This window comes from Prionailurus viverrinus, chromosome D1 (assembly GCF_022837055.1).
Source record: "Prionailurus viverrinus isolate Anna chromosome D1, UM_Priviv_1.0, whole genome shotgun sequence".
NCBI classification, from domain to species: Eukaryota; Metazoa; Chordata; class Mammalia; order Carnivora; family Felidae; genus Prionailurus; species Prionailurus viverrinus.
The window spans coordinates 60,779,982-60,804,235 of record NC_062570.1 but is presented as its reverse complement, the minus strand read 5'-3'; the positions used below and the strand labels follow the sequence as shown (position 1 = coordinate 60,804,235).

At 40.6% G+C, this 24,254-nt stretch overlaps 2 protein-coding genes across 2 annotated transcripts in view; both read right to left on the bottom strand.

Annotated features, from left to right (window-relative positions):
- The window catches only part of LOC125177121 (olfactory receptor 51H1-like), a 307,668-nt gene extending 283,621 nt beyond the window's left edge, over positions 1–24,047 (bottom strand). The window contains exon 1 of the mRNA XM_047879193.1: positions 23,836–24,047. The gene's annotated coding sequence lies outside the window, so the exon portion shown is untranslated. The remainder of the gene's footprint in view (positions 1–23,835) is intronic.
- LOC125177112 (olfactory receptor 51D1) lies at positions 8,272–9,261 on the bottom strand. The gene has a single exon (XM_047879182.1). The coding sequence runs from the start codon at positions 9,244–9,246 to the stop codon at positions 8,272–8,274; it is 975 nt and encodes a 324-aa protein (XP_047735138.1). The 5' UTR covers positions 9,247–9,261.
- Positions 24,048–24,254: the final 207 nt, after the last annotated feature.

Below are 24,254 nucleotides of genomic sequence, written 5' to 3'. Positions count from 1 at the left end.
TTCAGAGATAAAACAACAGATAAAAGAGAAAAGATGGCTGTTTTCAGCGAGCTCATACACTAGGAGGGCAATAACAAATAAGCAAGAACATATCAGATAAAGATAAGTACACAAAGATAAAATAGAGTGATAAGATAGAAAAGGACAGGGGAGAGGCACCCATATTTGAGATGCAGGTCATTGGCAGCCTCTTTGAGGTGATGATGTATGAGCTGAGAGCTGTATGATAGGAACATGCCAGACATTCTGACATCTAGGGAAAGAGCAGATGAGGCAACAAAAGGAAAAGGTCTTCTATTCTGGTGGTTCACAGATCAGAAAGAAAGTCAACATGGCCAGAGTACTGAGAGCTCAGGGGAATTTGGGAAAGTGAGGTCAGAGAGGAGGGCAGGGGCCAGATCACGGAGGGGCGTGCAAGACATGGCAAAGGGCTTTGATTTAATTGAGGGGGCCAGGGGAACTAAAGCAACAAATTGGCCCTAATTTGTCGTTAAAGGTGCATACTGACAAATTCGAAGACCCAGAGAGAAGGAGTACATACCTTGTTAGGAAAGCTGCACGTGGTTCAGTGGGGCCAGGGAACAGAGTGCAAGGCAGGGGAAGTCACAGTGTAGACAGTAATCCACTTTTTAAATGGAATAAAGACTGGACCCTGCCCCTAGGCACACACAGAGTCAAGACCAGAGCCCTAGGAGGATCTTGAAGTCCCAATATCAGCCACACTCTGTATCAGCCATACTCTGACTTCTGATGCAGAGTACAGAATGAGCCCCTACCCCCAACACAAACTGAACTTCAACCACACTAACAAACTAGGACTGGTCCTGTGAATACATGGACGGACCCCAGTTGAACTCTAACCCAGTCCCAACCCAGTCTGTTCTTCATTCACCTTCATTTAGGACAGCTCCTGCCAGGATCTAAATGGGGACCCCAGTAAACTGATCACTTTTTATAGTACCTGAAAATTACCCACAGGCAGCAGCTAACACTGTCCATGCTTCCCTTCACCTCACATAGAAACTAACACTGTCCTTTGAGTCAGGAGCCTCCTTTATTCTTCCTGGCTCCACCCCCATACTTCATTTCATCACAGCCTGGTTTCTCCTTCACTTGGAAAATCTAATGGGAAATCCCCAGCTACAAGAAACCCACACACCTGCACATATCCCCTGGTCTCCTACACTCACCTCAACACACTGAAGGAACGTGTGTCTTTTCCTCTAGTCCTCTTCCTGAAGAGGCTGCCACTCTCTGTCTCCACCCCCTCCTTTGGGCCTCCCTGGTTGGGTATTTATTCTCTGTCTTACCTCCTCCCTCCTTCTGCTTCTCCCTTCTGGTGGAGGGAGTGCTTCCCAGAGGGTCTTTGAGCAGCTACCTCTCAGTAGCCAACTGTAGGTCTGGTGTCCTTCTTGGCTTCCATGTCCTGGGAAAGTGTACCTCAGGGTATGGGGAAGGAGGAGCAGTGGGTAGACAGGGTCTCTAGAGTCCTCCCCAGATGGGCCCTGTGCCAGCTGGGCTATTGGCCAGTTCCCAGTGTAAAGTTAGACAGGGGGATGAGTAAGGAAAGGCTAGAAGAAACTCATTTGTGTGGCCATGACCTTTGTGAGGGGTTTTTCTCTTTCTTCCCAGGCTCATCAAACTCAGCCAGAGGAAAAGCAGAATAAGCTTTCAGTGAGGTCCCATGATTAAGTATGAGCTCCTTTTCTTCCTGAAGCTTTCTCTGTACTATGCCTTCTTCCCATTGGTGGCCCCTGCTTGGGTCCTTGCTAAGTCTGGATCCCAATGGACCCATCTACCTTTCCCCAAAGCTACATTTTCTTTGTCTCCCAGGCTCTGCACCCTGTGTCTACCTAACTCGTAACGTGGATCCCTGGGGACCATACTATCTTGCACTCCCTGGCTTTGGGTTTCTGAATCTCTGGCTGAGGAAGGAAGATGTGATTTCCTTAAACCTCCCCTATCTCCAACACCAGCCATATAATACCAATGCCATCTTGTTTCTCTATTAAGGGCAAAAAATAGTGAGAGAACATTTATAAAACTAGAGAACAATTTTAATGTGAAACTAAATACCTTGAATATTTAAATAAGTTTTTTAAAAGTCACGGGAACAAAAGGTATGACACAGGGAATATAGCCAATGATGTAATAGTGGTGCATGGTGACAGATGATAGCTACATTTGTGGTAAGAACAGCACAACATAGAGATGCTGAATCACCATGTTGTATACCTGAAACTAATTAAACATTGTGTGTCAACTATACTCAAATAAAAAAAATTTTTTTTAAGTCTATAAATAAAGCAAAGTGAATTTTAGCTGGTTTCTCCTTGTTTTCTACTTATCAGCTTTACATCAATATGTGTTAAATTTACAACACAGAGTATGCTAACTCAAACTATGCAAAAATAGACTATGTTAAATCAGGCCATCCCATCTTGAACCACATCAAAACTAGTGATGACAAGAGCTCCAGGTGCCCTGTGGAATCTGTAGCCTGACACTCACTGCCATCCCCCTTGAACTATCTTTGCTGTTTTCCTCAACGTCCCAAACTTTGACTATGTGAAGACTTAAAAAATATATACATCCCTACTCTGGCCAAAATGGAGTATCAAGAAGCAACATCCACCTGAAGGAACCAAGAAATGGATGATATACGTACACAATGGTTTACAAGACAGTAAGCATCAGGCAATGAAGGAGAGTAAGCCCTGAGACATGGGAAACAAGTAAGGTGAAACCCTGGGGTTTCCCCAGCTTACTGCCCTAAAAAAGCTTCATTGCAGCACAGGGGAGGAGAACCTAGGCAGAGTCCAGAGGACACCCTAAGTTAAGGAAATGGAGGCAAAGAGTTCTGGAAGATCAAGCCAGCTAGATTGGAAGAGAAAGTATCAAAGATGAAAGAGCTACACAGAGAGAGAAGTCTAGAGATGTAGAGGGTCTTCCTTCAACTGAGGTACTGATCAACACATGCAGGTGAGCAAGCTACCTAAAGATGGGGAAAGAGCTCCCTGAAAATATTAAAGGTAACACTATCCAGTACTTACACAGAGTCAAGGACAGTGACTCTTTCCACCAGCCAGACTGAAAAACTTCAAGATTCGCAGGGCACTGCAGACAGAATGCAAAAGGACCTTTTCTCAGTAGTGGAGAATAATGAGCCTTAGACTGAGCACTGCTCTAGTCCCACCTAACAAATCTTTAAAGCAAGACCCAAATGATCAAACTATGTACAAATAACTTGACTGATTGCCTGAACAAAGCATAAGAATACCTACAGGGCTACAAAAATATGTAGCACCAAAGAAAAATTTGCAATGTCTCGCAGGTGATCAAATTACCAGACGTGCAAAGAAGAAAAATGACCCAAAATGAGAATAATTAAACTGATCCAGAACTGAAACAGATATTAGAACTACACAATGAAGACATTAAGATGATAATTAGAACTGCATTAAATGGATTACAAATTTAAGTAGAAACATGAAAGATATTTTTTTATAATTGAAATCACACTTCTAGGGATAAAAACTGCAATGTATGAGATGTGAAACTCACTGGATGAGGGTATACTGTGGAAGAAATGATTAGTAAACTTGAAGACATAGCATTAGAAACTATTCAAAATGAAACACAGATAAAAAAATAATATTTAAAAAACAAATACAGGGGCACCTGGGTGGCTCAGTCAGTTAAGCATCAGATTTCAGCTCAGGTCATAAGATTATGATCTCATTGTTCATGGGTTCGAGCCCCGCGATGGGCTCTGTGCTGACAGCTCAGAGCCTGGAACCTACTTCAGATTGTGTGTCTCCCTCTCTCTCTGCCCCTCCCTCACTCATGCTCTATTTGTCTGTTTCTCAAAAATAAATAAATGTTAAAAAAAAAACTTAAAAATAAGTAAATAAAAAACAAACACAGACTCAGCAAGCAGTGGGACAACTTCAAGTGGCCTAATTATATGTAATTGGAGTCCTTGGTATGAGGAGGGGGAGGGATTACAAAAAAATAGCAGCCAAAAGTTTTCCAAATTTGATACAACTATAAATTCACAGATGCAAGAAGCTCAAGATAAAGATGCTTTAAGTATAAAAAAGCTGAAATAATTATTATCAGCAGACCACATCACAAGTTATATGATAAATTCTTCGGAGTGCCTGGGTGGCTCAGTCAGTTAAGGATCCGACTCCGGCTCAGTTCACAATCTCACAGTTCAGAAGTTCGAGCCCCTCATTAGGCTCTGTGCTGACAGCTCAGAGCCTGGAGCCTGCTTCAGATTCTGTGTCTCCCTCTCTCTCTGCCCCTCCCCTGCTTGCACTCTGCCTCTCTCTCTCTCTCAAAAATTAATAAACATTAAAAAAAGAAAAACAAAGAAAAAGAAACTCTTCAAGCAGAGAAAAATAATACCAAATAGAAATAATGGGCATCTACAGGGAGAAATGCAGACTGGTGAAAATTGTAACATGGGTAAATACACAAAGTTGTTTTCTTACTATTCAAACCTCTTTGAAGATAATTGACTGTTAACAAAACTAAATAATTTTCTGTTGGATTTATAAAATAAATAATAGCAAAATGTACAAAAACAGCACAAAGTTTGGGAGGAGAGGAATGGGAATACAGTATTGTAAAATTCTTCTACACATTGAATGGTTAAATGAAAGTAGGCTGTGATAAGATATATTATAAATGCTAAAGCAGCCGTTAAAATAACAAAACAGTGACAGCTAATAAACAATAAAAGGAGATAAAACAGAACCACTGAAAGTATTCAGTTAATCAAAAAGAAAGAAAAGCAAAAGGGGGGAAAACAGATGGTACAAAGAGAAAATGGGATACCATAAGTAAAATACAGATGTCATCAAATCAGATAAAAATGTAAGATCTGACAATATGCCGTCGACAAGGCACTCCAAACAAAAGGACACAAATAGATGAAAAGTAATGAATGGGGAAAAATATATATCATGATTACACTAATTACAAGAAAGCTAAAATGGCTTTATTAACATCAGACAATGTACATTTCAGAGTAACGTATATTACCACAAATAAAGAAGGCCACTTCATAATGATAAAAGATTAATTCATTAAGAAGAAATTTAAAAATGCTAAATATTTAGGTACCTGTTAAGAAAATTTCAAAATATTTGAAGCAAAGTGATATAATTACATGAACAGACAAATATAAAATTATAGCTAAATATTTCAATATCTCTCTCAAGAATTGATAGAACATACTTAATAGTAAAAAACTAGATATTTCCTCCCCAAGATCACAGGATAGGTATCACTTGTAGTCACAATGTCCTGTCATTTCTTATCAATACAATAACAAACAAACAGATTAATTAAATGTATGCAAATTGAAATGAAAGAGGTAAAACTGTCTTTATTCACAAACAACATGATCATCTATGTAGAAAAATCTGATGAAATATACAAAAAAAAACCTTGTAGAAATGACTGAGTTTAGCAAAGTGCAAGATTCAGGGTTAATATAAAGAAATCAGTTACAGTTCTCTATACTAACATAATGGATGACCATAAATTTTAACTAAAAAATACCATTTATAATAGCATCAAAATATAAAATACAGATAAATTTGGTGAAAGACATGATAAATCTGTACAACGAAAACTACAAAACATTTCTGAAAGAAACCAAAGACCCTAAAAATGAAGATATATACTTTGTTCATGAGTTAGAAGACACTAATTAACAATGTTAATTCTCTCTAAATTGACCTATATCAATGCAGTACAATTCAAATCAAAATTCTAAAAGACTATTTTATATAAATGTTTAAACTGCTGCTAAAATTCCCATGAAAGGCCACCTTTGAAAATAAGGAACAAAGGGAATTGACAATACTGATTGCAAGATTTCTTATAAAGCTGCAGTAGTCAAAACAATGTGGTATTGACATAAAAATAGAAAAATAGGCCAATGAATCAGAGTCCAGAATTAGAACCCACACATATATAGATAAATGATTTTCTACAAAGATACAAAAGCAGAGTTGACCATGGATAGTCCAGTAGCATTAAAATAACTAGATGTCCATATGGAAATAAATCAACTTTGATCCATGCCTTACACTACATACCAAAGCTAACACAAAATAGATCACAGAGCTAAACGTAAAACCTAAAACTATAATGCTTCTGGGGGAAAAAGAATAATGTTTTTTGTGTATGTGTGACTGTGGTGATGAGTTTTTAGATATGACATCAAAAGTGTGTGCTATGAGGGGCACCTGGGTGGCTCAGTAGGTTAAGCATCCAACTTTGGCTCAGGTCCTGATCTCTCAGTTCATGGGTTGGAGCCCTGCGTCAGGCTCTGTGCTGACTGCTCAGAGCCTGGAGCCTGCTTCAGATTCTGTGTCTCCCTCTCTCTCTCTGCCTTTCCTCGTTCATGCTCTGTTTCTCTCTCTCTGTCTCTCTCTCTCTGTCTCTCTCTCCCAAAAATAAATAAGCATTAAAAACTTTTTTTTAAAAAAGTGTGTGCTATGAAACAACAACTTGATAAACTGGACTTCACCAGTTAGAATGTTTGGTGTTTTATAAAGATGCTTAAGAGAAGTAAAAGACAAGTCACAGACTGGGGGAAATGTAAAGTATATACCTGATAAAGGACTTACATGCAATGTATATTTTAAAAAATTCAAACTCAACAATAACAAAACAAACAACCCAATGGAAAAGTGGCAATGATTTACAGATGGCAAATAAACACATGAAGAGATGCCAACATCACTATTTATTAGGGTAATACAAATTGAGTCACAATGAGATACTACTACAAATCTACTAAAATGGCTAAAATAAAAAATACAGACTACACCAAATGTAGGCTGAGATGCCAAAAAAGTATCACTCCCATACACTATTAGTGGAAATGTAAAATGGTACAACCATTCTGGAAGACAGTTTGGCAGTTAAAAAGTTAAATATATACCTCCAGTATGATCTAGCCATTTCATTCCTAAATATTTACACAGGAGGGAAAAAAAACCACATGTCCATACAAAGACTTATATGTTCATAGAAGCTGTATTTGTTTCCAATTCTGGAAACATCCTAAATCTCCAACAACAGGTGAATGGATAAACAAACTATGGCATAATTATATAATAGAATGTTACCTAGCAGTAAAAAGAATTAAGTTACTTATACATGCTGCAACATGGATGAATCTCAAAATAACTGTGCTGAGTAAAATAAGCAAGGCAAGAAAAGGAGTACATATTGTATGATTCTATTTATATAAAACTCTAGAAAATGCAAACTAATGTAGCATAAAGCATTTCAGTGGTTGCCTGGGAACTGGAGCAGGGAGTGACCAGGAGAGATGGGAATGAAGGATTTTAAAAGGGGTATAAGGAAACTTTTGGGGGTGATGAGTATGTTCACTCTCTTGACTGTGGTGTGGTTTTATGGGTGTGTACATGTCAAAACTTATCAAACTGTACACTTTTTAAATTTTGTAAGTTTATTTATTTTGAGAGAGAGAGAGAGAGAGACAGAGAGAGTGAGCAGGGGAAGGGCAGAGAGAGGGGAGAGAGAGAATCCCAAGCAGGCTCTGTGCTCACAAACTGTGAGATCATGACCTGAGCCGAAACCAAGAGCCAAAACAAAGTCGGACACTTAACTGACCTTAACCAACTAAGCCGCCCAGATGCCCCTCAAACTGTATACTTTAAATGTGTGCCATTTATTGTGTATCAATTACACATCACTAAACTATTAAACATTAAACTAAATACAGCTGAGGGCTGGAGGCAGAAAACACCTAAGTTCCTGTACCACAGGTCTTACATGGTTGAAATGTCCAAGGTCAGATGCTGTGGCAGCCATGGAGGTATGACGTTCAAACCTCCTTCACAAAAGCCTGCTGCTGGGGGCACAGCTGATTAACAGTGCCGGCTGCTGCCTCTCTGGCTCTACCACCATGTCAGCAGAAAGGTCACACTCGTACAGGCTACCCCCAGCAGATGACTTAGTACTGACTCATTCCTGCCAATGTCGGAGTCTTCCAAGGAGCACCCTTTGCTTGGGGATGCTTCTTCAGCCTGAACAAAACTTCCTCAGAACCACACTTCTGAATCAACACATTTCCTGGAAACAGGAATCCAAGATCTAGTTAAATATTTAGAAGCTGACAGCCCGATGGGTTGGATGCTCCAATCATGGAGACATTCAACAAGATCCTAATCCTCCCAGATTTGGCACGGATTGAAGGCCCTAAGGAGGTTATTCTGCTCACCTGCCACCCTGTGAGAACATATGGAGGACCCGTGAACGGATCTCCTTGGTTTTGGCTCCATAGACAACAGGGTTGACCACAGGTGGTAGTAGCAAATAGATATTAGCCATAATCACATGGAGCAGGGAGGTAGGGCCCCCCAGCCTGTGCACCACTGAGAGCCCAATGAGGGGCACATAGAAGACCAGGACAGCACAGAGATGGGAGATGCAGGTATTGAAAGCCTTGAGTGCTGCCCCCTGAGAAGCCAGCTCCAACACAGTCTTCAGGATAAGAATGTAGGAGAAGCCAATGAAGAGGGAGTCCACACCCATGACTGAGAGGATAATGAAGAGTCCATATACTACATTGACCCTGGTGTCAGAACAGGACAACTTCATAATATCTTGGTGCAGACAGAAGGAGTGTGTGACCATATGTGTTTGGCAGTATGACAACCGCTTCAGGATGAAGGGCAGAGGGAAGAAGAAAACAAATCCCCTGGTCAGGGCAGCTAGTCCAATCTTGGCCACAGTAGGCCCTGTGAGCACAGAAGCATGCCGCAGTGGATGACAGATGGCCACAAAGCGGTCAAAAGCCATAGCCAGCAGAACAGCTGACTCCATGGCTGACAGAGCATGGATAAGGAACATCTGGGCCAGACAAACATTGAATCCTATCTCCTGGATGCCTGTCAGGAAGAGGCTGGCCATCTTGGGCATGGTGACAGAAGACAGGACTAGGTCAATAGTGGAAAGCATGGCCAGGAAGAGGTACATGGGCTCATGCAGACGCCTTTCCACACGGATGATGAGGACAATGGCCAGGTTTCCCAGGGTGGCCATGGTATACATAAAGCACAGGGGGAAAGCCAGCCAAAAGTGTATGTCAGGCCCCAGGCCAGGGATTCCCACCAGCAGGAAGTATGCTGGATGGACCAGAGTTCCATTTGGAGTGGCCATGACAGGAACCAAGAGCTGAGGCTTCTGCATGCCAGGTCCAGGGTCTACATCAGGGAAAAGAAGAAACAGCATTAAGTCATAACTCAGAGGAGAGAAAGGACTTACAAGGAAGGGCACTGGAGTCATGATGGTAGCAAACAGAAGATTAAATACTTGCAATTCTGAACTCCAGCCTCTCTGTGCTCTGATTCTCTGTATACTCACTTCCCTGGAGATCCCATTAGTGTCAGTGTGTGACGGCCCACTCAGAAAACATGCAACAGCTCTTCTTTGCCAGAGCTGAAGCTGTGGACTGGGACACTGCTCTTAACTACTTCTCCAACACAGCAGACCTGCCCAGAAGGTTCCACACTGACCCTAGCTCTTCTAGTGCACCTGAGGTTACGGTTGGTTTGGGTCCAGAGTGTGAGGCTTAGCCTGCAGTTGCCTTTAAGACCCACCCTAGTCTGACTTATGGCAGAAAGCAAGGGTTCAGTCTGGTACTGGCTTCAAGAGACAGACTTGTGTTTAGGCCTGAGAAGCATTTCTCAAACTTCCCTGATAGACTCATCTGAAGCAGTTATTGAGAAGACGATCCCCCACGTCTCACTCCAGGCCCAGAGAATCAGAATTTCCAGGGCAGGACGTCGAGGAATCTGATTAAGAACAGTATCCCTTCTCCCCTGGTGATTTTTGTTTTAATCAAAGAAATTTGTGGAAAGCAGTTCTGGTGTTCTGGGAGGTAGGGAGATGGGCTAAAGAAAGATTATCATTTTCAGCCCCCAACAAAGAATAGAACAGAATTTTTCATCAGGATCTCTGGACACCTGCATGACAGTCAGTCCCAGATTGTGCTTGGGTGGGGTATGACACGGAAACCAGATGCAGCTGAGACGTGGAAAGAAAAGCAGTCCACGCTGCTCCTGGTGCTAGGGGGTGAACACAGGCACATCCCCCCTTTCTGCCACTCCTCTCCCTGGTGATCACATAACCACCAGGCTCAACTTCCTTTCTCTCACATACAACCCTGTGCTAAGCTTCTGTCCTGAGAACCAACCCTATAACCTGCTGCCTCCTCATAGTTCTACTTGGATAGCCTAGGGCCTATGCTCCTCTCGTCCCAAATAGAACCTCTTCCAAATCCAGTTCAGGGCAGCTACTCCCATCTTTATTTTTCTTCTTTTACCTCCACACATGATTTTACTTTTCCAACTACTCTATGATGACCTCTCCTCTTATTTAATACACCCGCCTTCCCTCCCAACCTCATTATATCATCCACTCTGCTCTTATGAGCTTTCTAACTCACCCCCCTGCCTCTACACCCAGATATTTCAATCTACCTTCTGCATCACTGCCATCTAAACAGCAAAACCAGACATGTCAGGCTCTGTCTAGCAAGTTACTGGTGGCTCCCATAGCCCTCTAAGTTGAAACCACTTGGGGTGCATTCAAGGCCCTTTACTGGGTAGCTCCGACTTCACTTTACAGCGCAGCTTCTCAATTTCCTTTTTCATTACTAATCACCACCACCACACATGTATTTGTCCCACACACATAATTTCCTTGGATAAATTCATTCCCCTTGCCTTGTTTCTTCAGTGAAGTGTAGGAGGCTGGAACCGGGGATTCCTTCCTGGCTCAAGCGATAGACAAAGTTTGGAATGGGCCTCACAGTGTTTGAAGAAAATCCTCTCTGGGTAGATCACTGAACAAGGTCTGGGAGCCCGGGCCGCTGTAATCCGGAAAGTGCGCGCGCAGACAGACCTCTCCAAGCGGCCAAGCAAGCTGAGCAGAGGCCGGCTTCCCCCAGCAATGAATTGTGGCTGGATCTCCTGGTCTAGCTCCCCGCTCCGGGCTGAGCCAGGCTCACTCACCAGTAGTGCCTCCGCCCAAGGCCATCGCGCAAATATAGTTTCTCCGGGGCCCTGGGGAGCGTGTGGGATGATGAAGGATGAATTCCTCCGAGCTCCCTAAAAAGCCGCACTCCACTCAGGCAGCCAAGGAAAACTGCGCCCTAAACTCCTACCCAAAGTAGCTTCGCTCTATTACCGTTTATCCTAAGGCTCAGGAGACTGAAGGGAAGGCAAGTGCCATGGGGTGGATAGAGAAAGGATGATCTGTGCTGGAAAAAAAGGAGCAACTGAACGGTGGCAACAGCATGCACCAGAAAGCGCACAGCCACTGATAATCTTGCTCAGGTTCCCAAATTCCCTATCCAAGGGTGGTGGGGAAGCACACGGTGAAGCCTCTTGCTTCTTGATGCTGCCCCCTCGTGGTCTGGTGGGGAAGCTGCAGCCTCGTGGATGATGGGCTGTAGCTCTGAGGATGACTCTTCAAGGACCAAGGACCTAACTCCTCGGTCTTGAATTTGAACCCCTTCCATTGCATCTTAGCTCTCCTTTCCTTTCAAACTAACCCTTTCTTCTTTGATCCACTAATCATATCTCACTTGTCCCCCCAGAAATGGGACAATGTACGGTGGTTCTTTAAATGTGGGGTTCTGTCAGGAAACATTTGTGTCCAAACTGGGGTCCAACTATTTGCTCATGGTACAACTAGGCTTAACCTCAGTTTGACGAAAAATAAAATGAGATATTAGCAATTCTCCACTGAATGTTCGTGTTCATTATTATTACTCAAAACAACTGGAAGAGCCAATGAAGTATGAGGAAATTTGGCTGAGATACTGCTACAACAGTCAGAGGAAGAAAATACATTGGGAAGAAGGAGTGGAAAGCAGTACAGAAGGCTGCTGGGAGATCAAGCACTGTAGGGCTGGAAGTAAAAAAATTCACTTGATACCTTGAGAAAGGCTTGTGGGAAGCGAATCTTGAATGCAGCAAGTAAGGAGTAAGTGGGTTGAAAGGAAAGGGAGAAAGTGGATGTAGACAACTCTTTGAAGAGGTTTGCATGTGAAGAGAAGGACTGAAATGGGCAATACATGCAGAATCGATAGTTCTAAGGAGTTTTTAAAAGTGTATTTTGGAGCTACAAGAGATTGAACACAAGTACATGTGATGGAGTTAGTGCAGAAGCTCCATGTTCTCAATATTCATAGAGTTCAGATCATTTAGGGCCTCCTAAGCCAAGAATTTGAGTATATCCTCAGCCAGAGCTCTCCATTGTTGGGTGGACCCTTTAACGCCGTTTGCATTGAATTTCAATTTTCTTTATTTCTTATGAAAAATACTGAAACAATACTATAGGGATATGCTATTATTTTTAAAGTCATATCATGGTCTATCTTACTCTGGAAGATACTATTCTTATTCTTCTAACAAGTGAAAAAAATGTTTGAAAAGTTCCTGTGAAAAATCTCCATTCAAAAATTGTGGCAGCTTGGTCCTTGCTGTTGCTACCAAAAATTTAAGGGGACCTTCTCATTAAACATGCCTCAATTGAAGTAATAAATAGAGTTGAGAATTATGAATTAACATCAACAAAAGGACAGGTATTAAGAGTGAATGAAAGAGGACCATAAATCTCCTCTTAAAATATGTGCATCAGTATCCATCCCCCCTGTAAAAATAGACAAAAGATCTCATCATAAGTATGCAAAATAATCTCATAATGTTAAATGCTTTAAGTGAAATAAAAAGAAAAGAGAAAATTAGTCCCACCAAGATTAGGGTCAGGAAAGGTCTTCCTAAGGAAGGATGTTTAAACAGATACCCGAAGCTAAAAATTCATCAGAACAGGGAGTGGGATGAGTATTCTTACTATGGAGAAAAACATATGAAAGCTGATGGGCGAGAGAAAGCATGACACATTGAAGTGGTGAGATAATTTCACTGCATCTGGGACTTAGCAGGCAAAAGATGGAGGTAGAGTGTTTGGAGATGGGGATGGAGAGGTGCACCAAGGTGGCTCATGGAATCCTTATGAGCTGGTTTGGGGAGTATGAACTTCATCCTGGCATTCTAACATCAATGAGAAGATGCTACAGACTGACTCATGTTTGAAAGATCATACTAGCCACAGCATGGACAGTAATTGGTAGGAAAGATCTTAAGTGGGGCTGATCAGTGAAAAAGTTATTCCTATCACCTAGACAAGAGATTATCTTGGCTTAAACTGGAGTAAAGGCAAAGGAGATGCAGAAAAATCTACAAGGAAATCTCTCCAGTAAGAAAGTGTTCTCTTGTTTCCAAGGTATTCAAATTCCATTTGCAAATGAGTAATGCCATTGTTTTTTTGTTAAAAGATAGTGATGGATGTGTTGATACAGAGCCACAAATACTCACATTGAAAGAAAGCGTGGTTTTACCTGAAGATAAAAATGATTTCTTGTGTTAACAGCCTGTAATAAGGCAAGAAAAAGAAACATATCATATGAAATTTAGAAAAAAAATTAATCATTATTTGTGGATTAGTGATGGTATATGTATAAAAATCCAAAAGAATCCATTCATAAGTAATTTGAATTAATAAGTAACTACATAAAGGTTACCAATTAGATAATTAGAATTAATAAGTATATAAAGGTTGCTGAATACAGGTTAATGGACAAAATTCCAGTGTATTTATTTATAAAGTAGACATGGTTTTTTAAAATCATTTACAATGGCATAGAAAAATCACATGTCTAAGAGTAAATCTAACAAAGGATATAGAGGACCTTCTACATAGAAAACCAGAAAGCATCCTTAAGAGAAACTGAAGAAGACCTAAAATAAATGGGGGGGGGGGGGGCGGGGAGGGAGATCCCATGTTCCTTTATAGGAAAAGTCAATAATGTGAAGAATTTAATTATCTCCCCAAATTTTTCTACAGATTCAATGTAATCTTAATAATATCCTAAAAGCTCATTTTGCAGAACTTGATAAGTTTAATTAAAAAGTTATAGCAAAATATAAATGGTTAAAAGTAGCCACAACACTCTTAAAGAATAGAACTAACATGCGGGGTGCCTGGGTGGCTCAGTCGGTTGAGAGCCCAACCTTGGCTCAGGTCATGATCTCATGGGTTCATGGGTTCGAGCTCCACATGAGGCTCTGTGCTGACAGCTCAGAGCCTGGACCCTGCTTCAGATTCTGTGTTTCCCTCTCTCTCTTCCCCTCCCCTGCTCGTGCTCTGTCTCTCTTTCAAAAATAAATAAACATTTAAAAAAAATAGAGCCAACATGGGAAAACTTGATAGATCAAATATCAAGACTTATTATAAAGCTATAATAATTATGAAAGTGTGATACTGGTGCAGGATGGACAACTGGGCCAATGCTAGTAATAAAAGCCCAGAAGCACACCTACTGATTTACAGCCAGTTGTTATATGACAATGGTAGCACTATGTGACAATGAGGAAAGTGCCCACATGCAAGTGGGGGGGGGGGGTGAGAGTGGGGGTGGCAGACAGAGAGGAAGACAGAGAATCCCAAGCAGGCTCTGAGCTGTCAGCACGGAGCTGGGGCACTGCTGGATCCTACCAACTATGAGATCATGACTTGAGCAGAAATCAAGAGTCTGACACTTAACCGACTGAGCCACCCAGGCACTTTTAATAAGGAAAGGAGGCTACTTTTAATAAGTGGTACCAGAACTGCTGAATATCCATATGGAAAAAGTTAAACTTGAACCCTGATTTCATACCACTCACAAATATCAATTTTTTTGTAAACAGAAGTATAAAAGGCAAAGCAATTAAATTTTCCAAAGCAATATAAAAGAATATTTTCATGACTTCAGGTAAAGATTGATTTCTTAATGCCAGCTAATTCATTCATTAATATTTACTTATATGTGACAGGTACTCTTGTAATTGATGGAAATATATCAGTGAACAGAACAGGTAAATGCTTTTGTGGAGCTTACATGCTAGCCACTATGATTTAGCATTACTTTGCAAGTATCTGTCTAGATGCATGCCAAATAGTTTCATTTTTCTTAGGGTTCAGAAATTTCATCTGAAATTATCTAGGTATGGATCTTTCATTTAATGAATGAGCAAGCATCTTTAAACTTGGGTCTTTAGCTTATGGAAATTTTTTCCTAGTTATTTCCTTGGCTATTGTTCATTCCATCTATTCCATCCCCTCCTTTCTTTGCTGCTGGAATGCTTATATTTGCCCTCCATGTCTCTTGTCTTTTCTTGACCAAGTTTATACATTTGCTGAAAAACAAAGAACTATACATGATAGACTTGAGCTATCTACCCAGAACATTGTTGCAAAAAGAAATGGCTACTCTGCTTCTATTCAGTTTCTTTCTTTCTTTCTCTTTCTTTCTTTCTTTCTTTCTTTCTTTCTTCTTCCTTTTTCTCTTTTTTCTTTTTTCTTTTCTCTTCTTTTCTTTTCTTTTCTTTTCTCTTTTAATTTACACCTCAGAGTTTTAGGGATTCAAGAAAATGCTCCTATCTCTTCCCCCTCTTGGTTCAAAACCAACTAAACTTTCCCTACAAAATTTGCACACTCTGCTTTATTGTCATTATTTCTAACAAGTTGCTATTGTTTACACATTGCTTTTCTTCTATAGCCATCTTTTTATTTTAAGACAGGATTTTCTCAGCTCTCGCTGATGTTGCACATTCATTTTTTTTAAGGTCCTCTCGTTTCTTCCCTGTTTTTTACTGGGCCATTTGATTTCTCATATTTGTTATCTTTTTTTCAAGCTCTGATATTTTTCCACATTACTAGCTTCCTTTTATCTGCTCATGGTTATGAATTATGGTTTGACAAATCACTGGTCTTAGCTAATGCAGGTTCTCATAATGTTCTGCCTTTTCAATGAACAGTAGGTTGGGCCTCTTCTTAGGAAGGTTATGAGAAATAGCCCAGGTAAGCTGGCCAGAAGACCCATGGAGACATGAGGCAGAGTTCTTTCCACAGGTGCCAAATACTGGAGGCTCTGAAGTGAAGGCCTCCCAACATGGTTTCATGAGAGCTTTCCCCCAAAGGAGGTCAGGCTGCTTTCTACCATATTCTCAATAGATTCACAGGAATCCCAAATTTTAGAATGAATTTTCCTTTCTTTTGTGTGACAGGATTGTATATTCTTGTTAAATTTTATTTTCTTAGTTGAATTTTTTGACATACAAAGTTAGAAAGTGGAAATCAAAGTTATGTTGCCATCTTCCCAAAACCCTCTTGGGTGCAATGTTGAATCTTGATCTTCCCTTAGCATTATTTCATAACGGCCTTCCTTTTTACTGCACAGTCTTGCATGGTACGGAGCTCTAACTTCTAAGACCATGTTTCACAGTGCTGGCTGAATAACTATCACTGAGGGCAGTATTTCAAAGCTCTAAATCATCTATTATTCTCATCCATACTCACAATTGATAAAAATGATCTTTTTTTATAAATGTTTATTTTTTTTTAATTTATTTATTTTTGAGACAGAGAGAGACAGAGCATGAACGGGGGAGGGTCAGAGAGAGAGGGAGACACAGAATCGGAAGCAGGCTCCAGGCTCTGAGCCATCAGCACAGAGCCCGACGCGGGGCTTGAACTCACGGACCTCGAACTCACGGACACTCAGATCGTGACCTGAGCTGAAGTCGGACGCTTAACCGACTGAACCACCCAGGCGCCCCGATAAAAATGATCTTAAAAGTTGGGGGGTCAAACCCTAAAAGACTTTAAAGGAAACTGTGCCTGATCACAGTATACCCATAAGAATCTTTTATATTGCTGGAAAGAGCAATGGGCACAATGAAGACTGAAATTCCTTAGTGTGGAATTTTTTGTTAATGGAAGAAAAAAGGGATTATAAATATAACTGAACAGGTATAAATATTTTCTTGATTTCAAACTCTTCAAATCACACTGGGGTACATAAGCTCTTGAGTGACCATTTGGTAATAAACTTTGTGGCTAAACAATTTACTGAAAATTCCAAGTCCCTGTTCCCTGGTATACTTCCATATCTAAACATGTCAGTCTCCATCTTAAAACTTCACTGTGGCTTCAGATAAAGTCAAAACTCAAACTTCTTAGCAAGGAGAATGAGCCCTGCATGATCTGGTGCCTGCTGATCTCTCCAGAATCTCTCCTCTTATTCATGTTCTATGGTACCTCTGTGGCTTTGCATTTGCTGGGCCCTCTACCAGGAATATCTTTTTGAGTCTACATATGACTATTTCCAGGCAGAATTAGAACTCCATGTTTACTGTTTATACTGTATTAATCATCTGTGTCCTTCAGGTCACATCTCTGCAGACTGGGGAAGGAGCATAGGACTATCCCACTTTGCAAGACCATTTGTAGGCAGAGCAAAGCCCCTCATATTTAGGTCTCAAACTGAAAATGGTACCACATACATAAGATCTTGATTTGTGGAGTCAGGGATTTGCCTTGGAAGGCAGGGAACCTCTCCATTACATCAAATGGTAAGAGTGGAGTAATTCTAAGTGGACCAAGGGTGAATTAACCCCAAAGTAGCTAGAGATTTAGTGAGGTTATTTTAGGCCTCTAAGATGTTACTACAATGAAGCAGTAAATAGCACTATATATGTTTCCCCAAATTTTGGTGGTTTTCTTCTCCTCCTTCTTCTTTGTAATCTCCTTTAAGTTGTATCCAGGATGGAGGTAGAACTAGCTTCTAAGGAACTGCATATCTTGTCCAAAATCTGTCTCTGAACATTGACTATGCGTCAAAAATCACACTTGGTTCATTTATTAGTTACACCCTAATCAAAGCTGTGTATTTCAGAGATCTGGAATGTGGTTCCAAGAATAATAAATGTCATTAGTAAGCAGATAAAGAAGCAACCTTATTTTGAATTGCAGGGGGGCAAGAGCTGTGAATAAAATTATCATAAATCCTCAGGCCAATAAATAATTAAAAGAAATCTATAACAAGAATGTCATTGCTTTGGGTGGTGCCTGGATGGCTCAGTTCATTGGGCATCTGACTCTTGATTTTGGCTCAGGTGATGACCTCACAGTTCATGAGTTAGAGCCTTGCATCGGGCTCTGCACTGACAAAATAGAGCCTGCTAGAGATTCTCTCTCTCCCTCTCTCTCTGCCCACCCCCCACTCTCAAAATAAATAAATAAACATTTTTAAAAAAGAATGCTATTGCTTTGGTAACCAATTGGCTTGGAAACAATAGTGGCAGCTGTATACTCATCCATCTTAGCAGGTAAAATAGTGACAGTGTGTATTAATGAAGAGAGAGAGGGATACCTATGAACTTTAGAAATGGTAATAGACAAACTAAGGGTGTGTCAGGAATTGAAGGAGGAGAGTATCCTCCTTTGGAGTTGAGTTGAAAAGGCAAATGAGGGAGCACTGGAGAACATTTTGATCCAGTAAATGTGTTGCTCATACAAGTGGTAGAGAAGATATGTTGCTAATGTTAGAAGTTTAAAAAAAACAACAATCTGGACCTGCTTGAAATGATAGAAAGCAAAAAAAAGGGGGAAATGCAATAGTAAAGGAAGTTAGAGTCATAGCTTACTAACCATGAACAGAGGTGACAACATTTATAGAAGTTCTGGAAAATACAAAAGCTCGATGAGAAAAAGCAAGAATATAGGAAGACATAGCTAGACCAAAATAGGCCTCTCTGGGTCCTGGAAAGCTTAGGTTCTGGAAGAAAATAGTAGCTCTGGTTCAGGAACTAGCTGTCATGATTTGTCTAGCTCGTGAATGTAAAGAATAATGAAAAACCTCCCAAGAAGGCCAGACTCACAGGAATCCCAGGCCAGTAAGTAGCTGTGGTAGCCACTTTGGAGAGAGCTGGAGTCTTTGGAATCCCACAGCAGATACAGAGAAATACAAAGAAAAAAAAGCAGATAACAAGGACTGTGGGAAATGTTGGGCCCTCACCTTTGCTTGAAATTTGTTTTTGTTGAATATCATGCATCCTGCTCAAAAGAAAGTAGATAGTGTATCCTTAGATAAGGCATACTCTCAATGCCGCATCTGGGATGCTTGGAAAGTATGGGGACAAAGGAAAGGGAAAGGAAAATGTAGCGGTTTTATAACATACATACTGATAATTAGGAGAAGAATGATACACTGAAAATTTCTAAATTGAGAAAACAAAAGTTTTTCATATACCATCCTCCTCAAAAAGAAGACTGTTTATATAAATATTTTTTTTCACCTCACATTCTGTGGGAATCAGCACCACTCCCAACTTCTTAATTAGAGACACTCCTGAGTCTAGCTCTAGACACTAAACAATAGACACATTTTGACAAAGAGAACAATTTTGAAAACTTGAAACCATCAATCTTTTTGTTTTTTCCCTCATTTTTTCCTTTCTGCCTCCTCCATAAATAAGATTATATTTCTCTTTAAGGACCTATGATGGCAATGTGGCTCTGAACTTCTTTTTGACTAGGGAAATGCTATTGTACAACATGGGGACTACATTTTGTTCTGAGAATTCATGTGTGTTTTCTAAATTTTATGAATATAGAGTTACTGTTTGTGGTGGAAATTTGTCATTCATTGCAGCCACTCATCATTGGATTGATCTTTCTGTGTTTGAGGAATTTCCCTCCTTATGATTCTACATCTCCCCAAGATGAAAACCATAAAGTCACCTTCATGGCTAATTAATTGGTTTTTCTACCATAACAAAAACTCCAAAATCACAGGAGCTTACAACAAACATTTTGTATTCATATGTTATGGCCTTGGCTGCAGGTAGTCTGCTGGGACTCTGATCCACAGGTCTTCTCATCCAGGACTCAAGCTGAAGGGGGAGTTCCTTTCTGGGACATGTCTTTACTGTGGCAGAGGGATAATACGAAGAAGTAGTGTGAGCGTATCTCATAAATGGTCTGTAGGAAACTGAAACACTTCCTTAGCTCCCATTCCAATGATCCATGACAGCCACATTGCCAACTCTGATAATGGCCTGGAGAAATATTCTCCATCTCTCAGGAGGCACTGTGAGTCATAAGACCTTGGATGGGGTTGAACACTACCCTAACAAGAAAATAGATGGAAACAATAATCCAATCTACTACTGTGTGTGGAAGCATGTGATCTAAGTGCTGTCAATCATGCAAACCTGCAAGAAGTAGATTCAGAAGCTAAGAACATAGAAAAGCAGATGCCACACTGAATCATTCAGGTGAAAATTGTTAATAGAAGAATCCATCTTCCAGAGAAAGCAGAGGTAGAGATTCTAGTGACAGTTTCTAGTGCCAATATGGGAAGTAAAATATGAGCTGGCTATGTTCAATGGAGGTAGTAGTGACATTTCTACAGAGTAATTTAATGATGTTCCTGCCTGCATCACCAATGAGCTACCTAATACTGCTTAGTAAGTCCTTTCTCTGATTAAAATATGTTTCTGACACTTTCAACCCTTACTATTAGTCAGCATTTTGTCTGGCTGGTTCCTAACTCAACCTTCTGCTACCCATGTCCAAGGCAATGAGTTTGGCCAAATCCCTCTAAACTCTATTATGCTCTGATAAAGCAACTACATCAATTTAATCTTTTCTACTATAGAAATATGCCTTCTTTTCCATCACCTGCTGAATAATTCCACAATTACATAGTTGGCCACAAAATACTTTCCCAAAGCAAGGTTGTAATGGCATTTAAAAAATAAATTCTTGGGGCACCTGGGTGGCTCATTCGGTTAAGCGTCCGACTTCAGCTCAGGGTCATGATCTCACAGCTTGTGGGTTCGAGCCCCACGTTGGGCTCTGTGCTGACAGCTCCGAACCTGGAGCCTGCTTTGGATTCTGTGTCTCCCTCTCTCTCTGCCCCTCCCCCACTCGTGCTCTGTCTCTCTCTCAAAAGTAAATAAACATTAAAAAAAAACTTTTTAAAATAAATTCTTATGCATTGTGGTCATAAAATAATAGCAAGCCTAAAAAAAATTACAGTTGACCCTTGAACAATGTGGGGGTTAAGGGCATTAGCCACCCCATACACCCTGCACAAATACCCACATTTAACTTTTGACTCCCCCAAAACTTAACTACTAATACCCTACTGTTAGCCAGAAGCCTTACCAATAACATAAACAGCCAACTGACACATATTTTGTATGTTACATGTATTATACACTGTATTATTCTTACAATAAACTAAGCTAGAGGAGAGAAAACGTTATTAGGTAAATTATAAGGAGAAGATAATACACTTACAGTAGTATAGTGTAAAAAACCCATGTATAAGTGGGCCTGCACTATTCAAATTCATGCTGTTCAAGGGTCAACTGTACTCATATATTTAAAACTTCACTTATGGTGATCATAGCATAACATACAAACTTGTCGAATCACTGTGTTGTATACCTGAAACTAATGCAATGTTGTGTGTCAACTAGACTTCAATTTAATAAAAAGAAAAAAAAAACCTAATTCAACAATTTCTGGAGAAAATTACATTCAAAACTATAGTTATAGTTTATTTAATGGCAATGAAAGCATCATTACAATTTATGGGATATATAGCCTGACATAAATTTAGAGAAAACTTTATACGCCCAATAAATAAACTAAAAACTGATGCAAAAAGTGAAAAAAAAGAAAAGAAAATGGGCAAAAGTAAAATAAAGAGTAATATAATAAGAATAACATCAGGAAAAAAGAAAGTTAAAATAACCATAAATTAACAGCTTCCTTAAGTGAAATGACAAATTAGACCTTTGGCAATAAAGGTAAGTCTCTCAGGGAACAACAACAAAAAAAAAGTAGTAGTAAATGCATAATATTAGCTATCATAATCAAGAAAAAGTCTAGAAATGAAGAAAACTCAAAATTAAGACAATACGTTTAATTTGGATTGCTGGACCCAATTTCAACCTGTGAAGGAGTAGAAGAGGTTTTTCCACAGGAACAAGCAATTCTCAAACACATACAGGGTGAGAATTCAACTCAGTTCTAACACTATCCACCCCAAAACTAGCATCAGATCCACAGGTTAAGGGTTCAGTCCTACAAGACCGGCCCCCTCTACCCCCCCCCCCAGCCCCCCAACACACACATAGGTTGTTACCTGTGCTACTACCTACTGGCTATAAACCAGAGGTCCTCTTTGGGTTCAACTAATTTGCTAGAGCAGTTCACAAAACTGGATTACTGATTTATCATTAAAGCATATAACTGAGAAACAGCCATATGAAAGAGATGCACAGGGCAAGCTACAGAAAAGGACACAAAGTTTCCATTTCCTCTCCAGGGGCGCGACTCTCCCAGTACCAACGCACATTCACCAACCCAGAAACTCTCCCAACTCTGTCCTCTTGGGTTTTTATGGAGGCTTCATTACAGAGGCATGACTGATTACATAAATCTTTGGCCGACAGTGATTGATTCAACCTCTAACCCTTCTCTCTTCCCCTGGTGATCAGAGGTAGGCCAGAGGGCAAGACTGAAACTTACAGCCATCTAACTACTGTAGGTTTTCTTGGCAACCAGCCCCCATCCTTAGGTGAGGTCCAAAAGTCATCTCATTAACATAACAATAGACACCTTTGTGGCTCTCATCACAGAGGAAATTCCAAAGGTTTTAGGAGCCAAACATAGGAAAGACCAAACATATATTTCTTATTATAAATCACAATATCACAACTTTGCATAATTGTACATTCATAAATCATGGAAACACTGATACTGAGGAAAATTACTTACTGAAACATTCAAAATTTAAAGAAATCTAAATAGATACCAATACAATGAACTGTAAAGCTATTTCTTATTATTTTTTAATCCAACATAACACTAAGATCAAAACCATTAACAGTATTGTATGACTCGTTCTGCAGTCAACCATCCAGACTCCTTCCTGACTGTTATATGCAACTATCACCAGTATAAATATATCTTGGTAACTATAAATAAAACATGATATAAAAATGTATTCTTTTTAAAACATCACGCATACACAAACACACATACATGTCCTGTACTTCCATTCATGGCATCTCATGCTGAAGCCACACCGAAGTAGGTCTTCTTCCTACTATTGCTCCTTTCCTTTGCTTCTACAGCTGCTCCCTTCTCTACATCCTGTTCTCAGTCTCTTGGGATGCCTAATAGCTAATACACACTCTTAGAGACTTCCTAATCACTTTCACTGGCCTCCAGTGACTCAGGAGCACTTCGAAGAAGGCTCTCTACCTCCTCTAGACAGAATTCTAGGTGTTAGCTTCTAGGCTCCTCTTGCCCCTCCATCCCTGACTCTCTCCCCAGACTAAGTGAGAGTGTTAACAAAGGTCTGCTCTGAGCCGGGATTTCTTCCCTCTTAGCTTGGGCTAACGCTGAGTGGATGGGGGAGGGAAACCCTAACTTCCCTACTTTGACCCTGGGTAAGTGTCAGCTTTGCTCTCTGGAAACTGACGACAACTGAAAACACTGGAGGAGCAGGAGGTCTTACTCTAGTATAAGAGGTCCAGAAGGAGACTTCTGAGGTACAGTGGGGCAAGTATCCATTGTCTGAGAGACACTTCTCTTAGCCTCCACCCATCACAGCTTTTCCTTCTGATTGTTATGCCAGTACCAGAGGCAACTATCTCCTACCCTCTAAAGTTCAAGCCTAAGCTTGAATGAAGCCTAGTGAGGCTTCAGGGACTGTACCAGCTTCCCTACCCCTTCCTTAGCCCCACTTCCTCAATGCCCTCACTTCCTTCCCTGCCTCCCAATCAGTTCTCAGTCTTTGCTTTTCCTATGGTAACATTCTTCTCCCACAGCACAGACAGGATCTTACAGCTAGCCACTCACCTTGTCCTGGTCTGTCTTGGATTCAGGCAGAGGATTGCAGTCTGCAGTTATAGCCTTGCAGTGTCTCCAAAATAGAGCCTCGCCTGCATACACATGTCTGCTTTTCACAGCAAACAAGGCACCCTTAGGGAGGCTGGAAAGGACACCTTCTCTGCACAGGTGACAGGCTGATAGGTCTTCAAATGCTCTCCATCCAGCCTTCCCTTGGTGAACACAAGCCCTCTCCCCCAGCAACCCTAAGGTGCCCTTTTGTCTGGGCCTTTGAGAGTCAGTTATGGTCATGGACAGTTGCAAGTTACAAATGAAAAGGATCTCCCCCATTAACTAGTTCAATTTCACCAAAGCTCCAGAGCACAACTGACTTGATCTTGAGCTCCTGAAGAGCAGACACTTTATGGCCAATAGCTGTAATCCCAGCA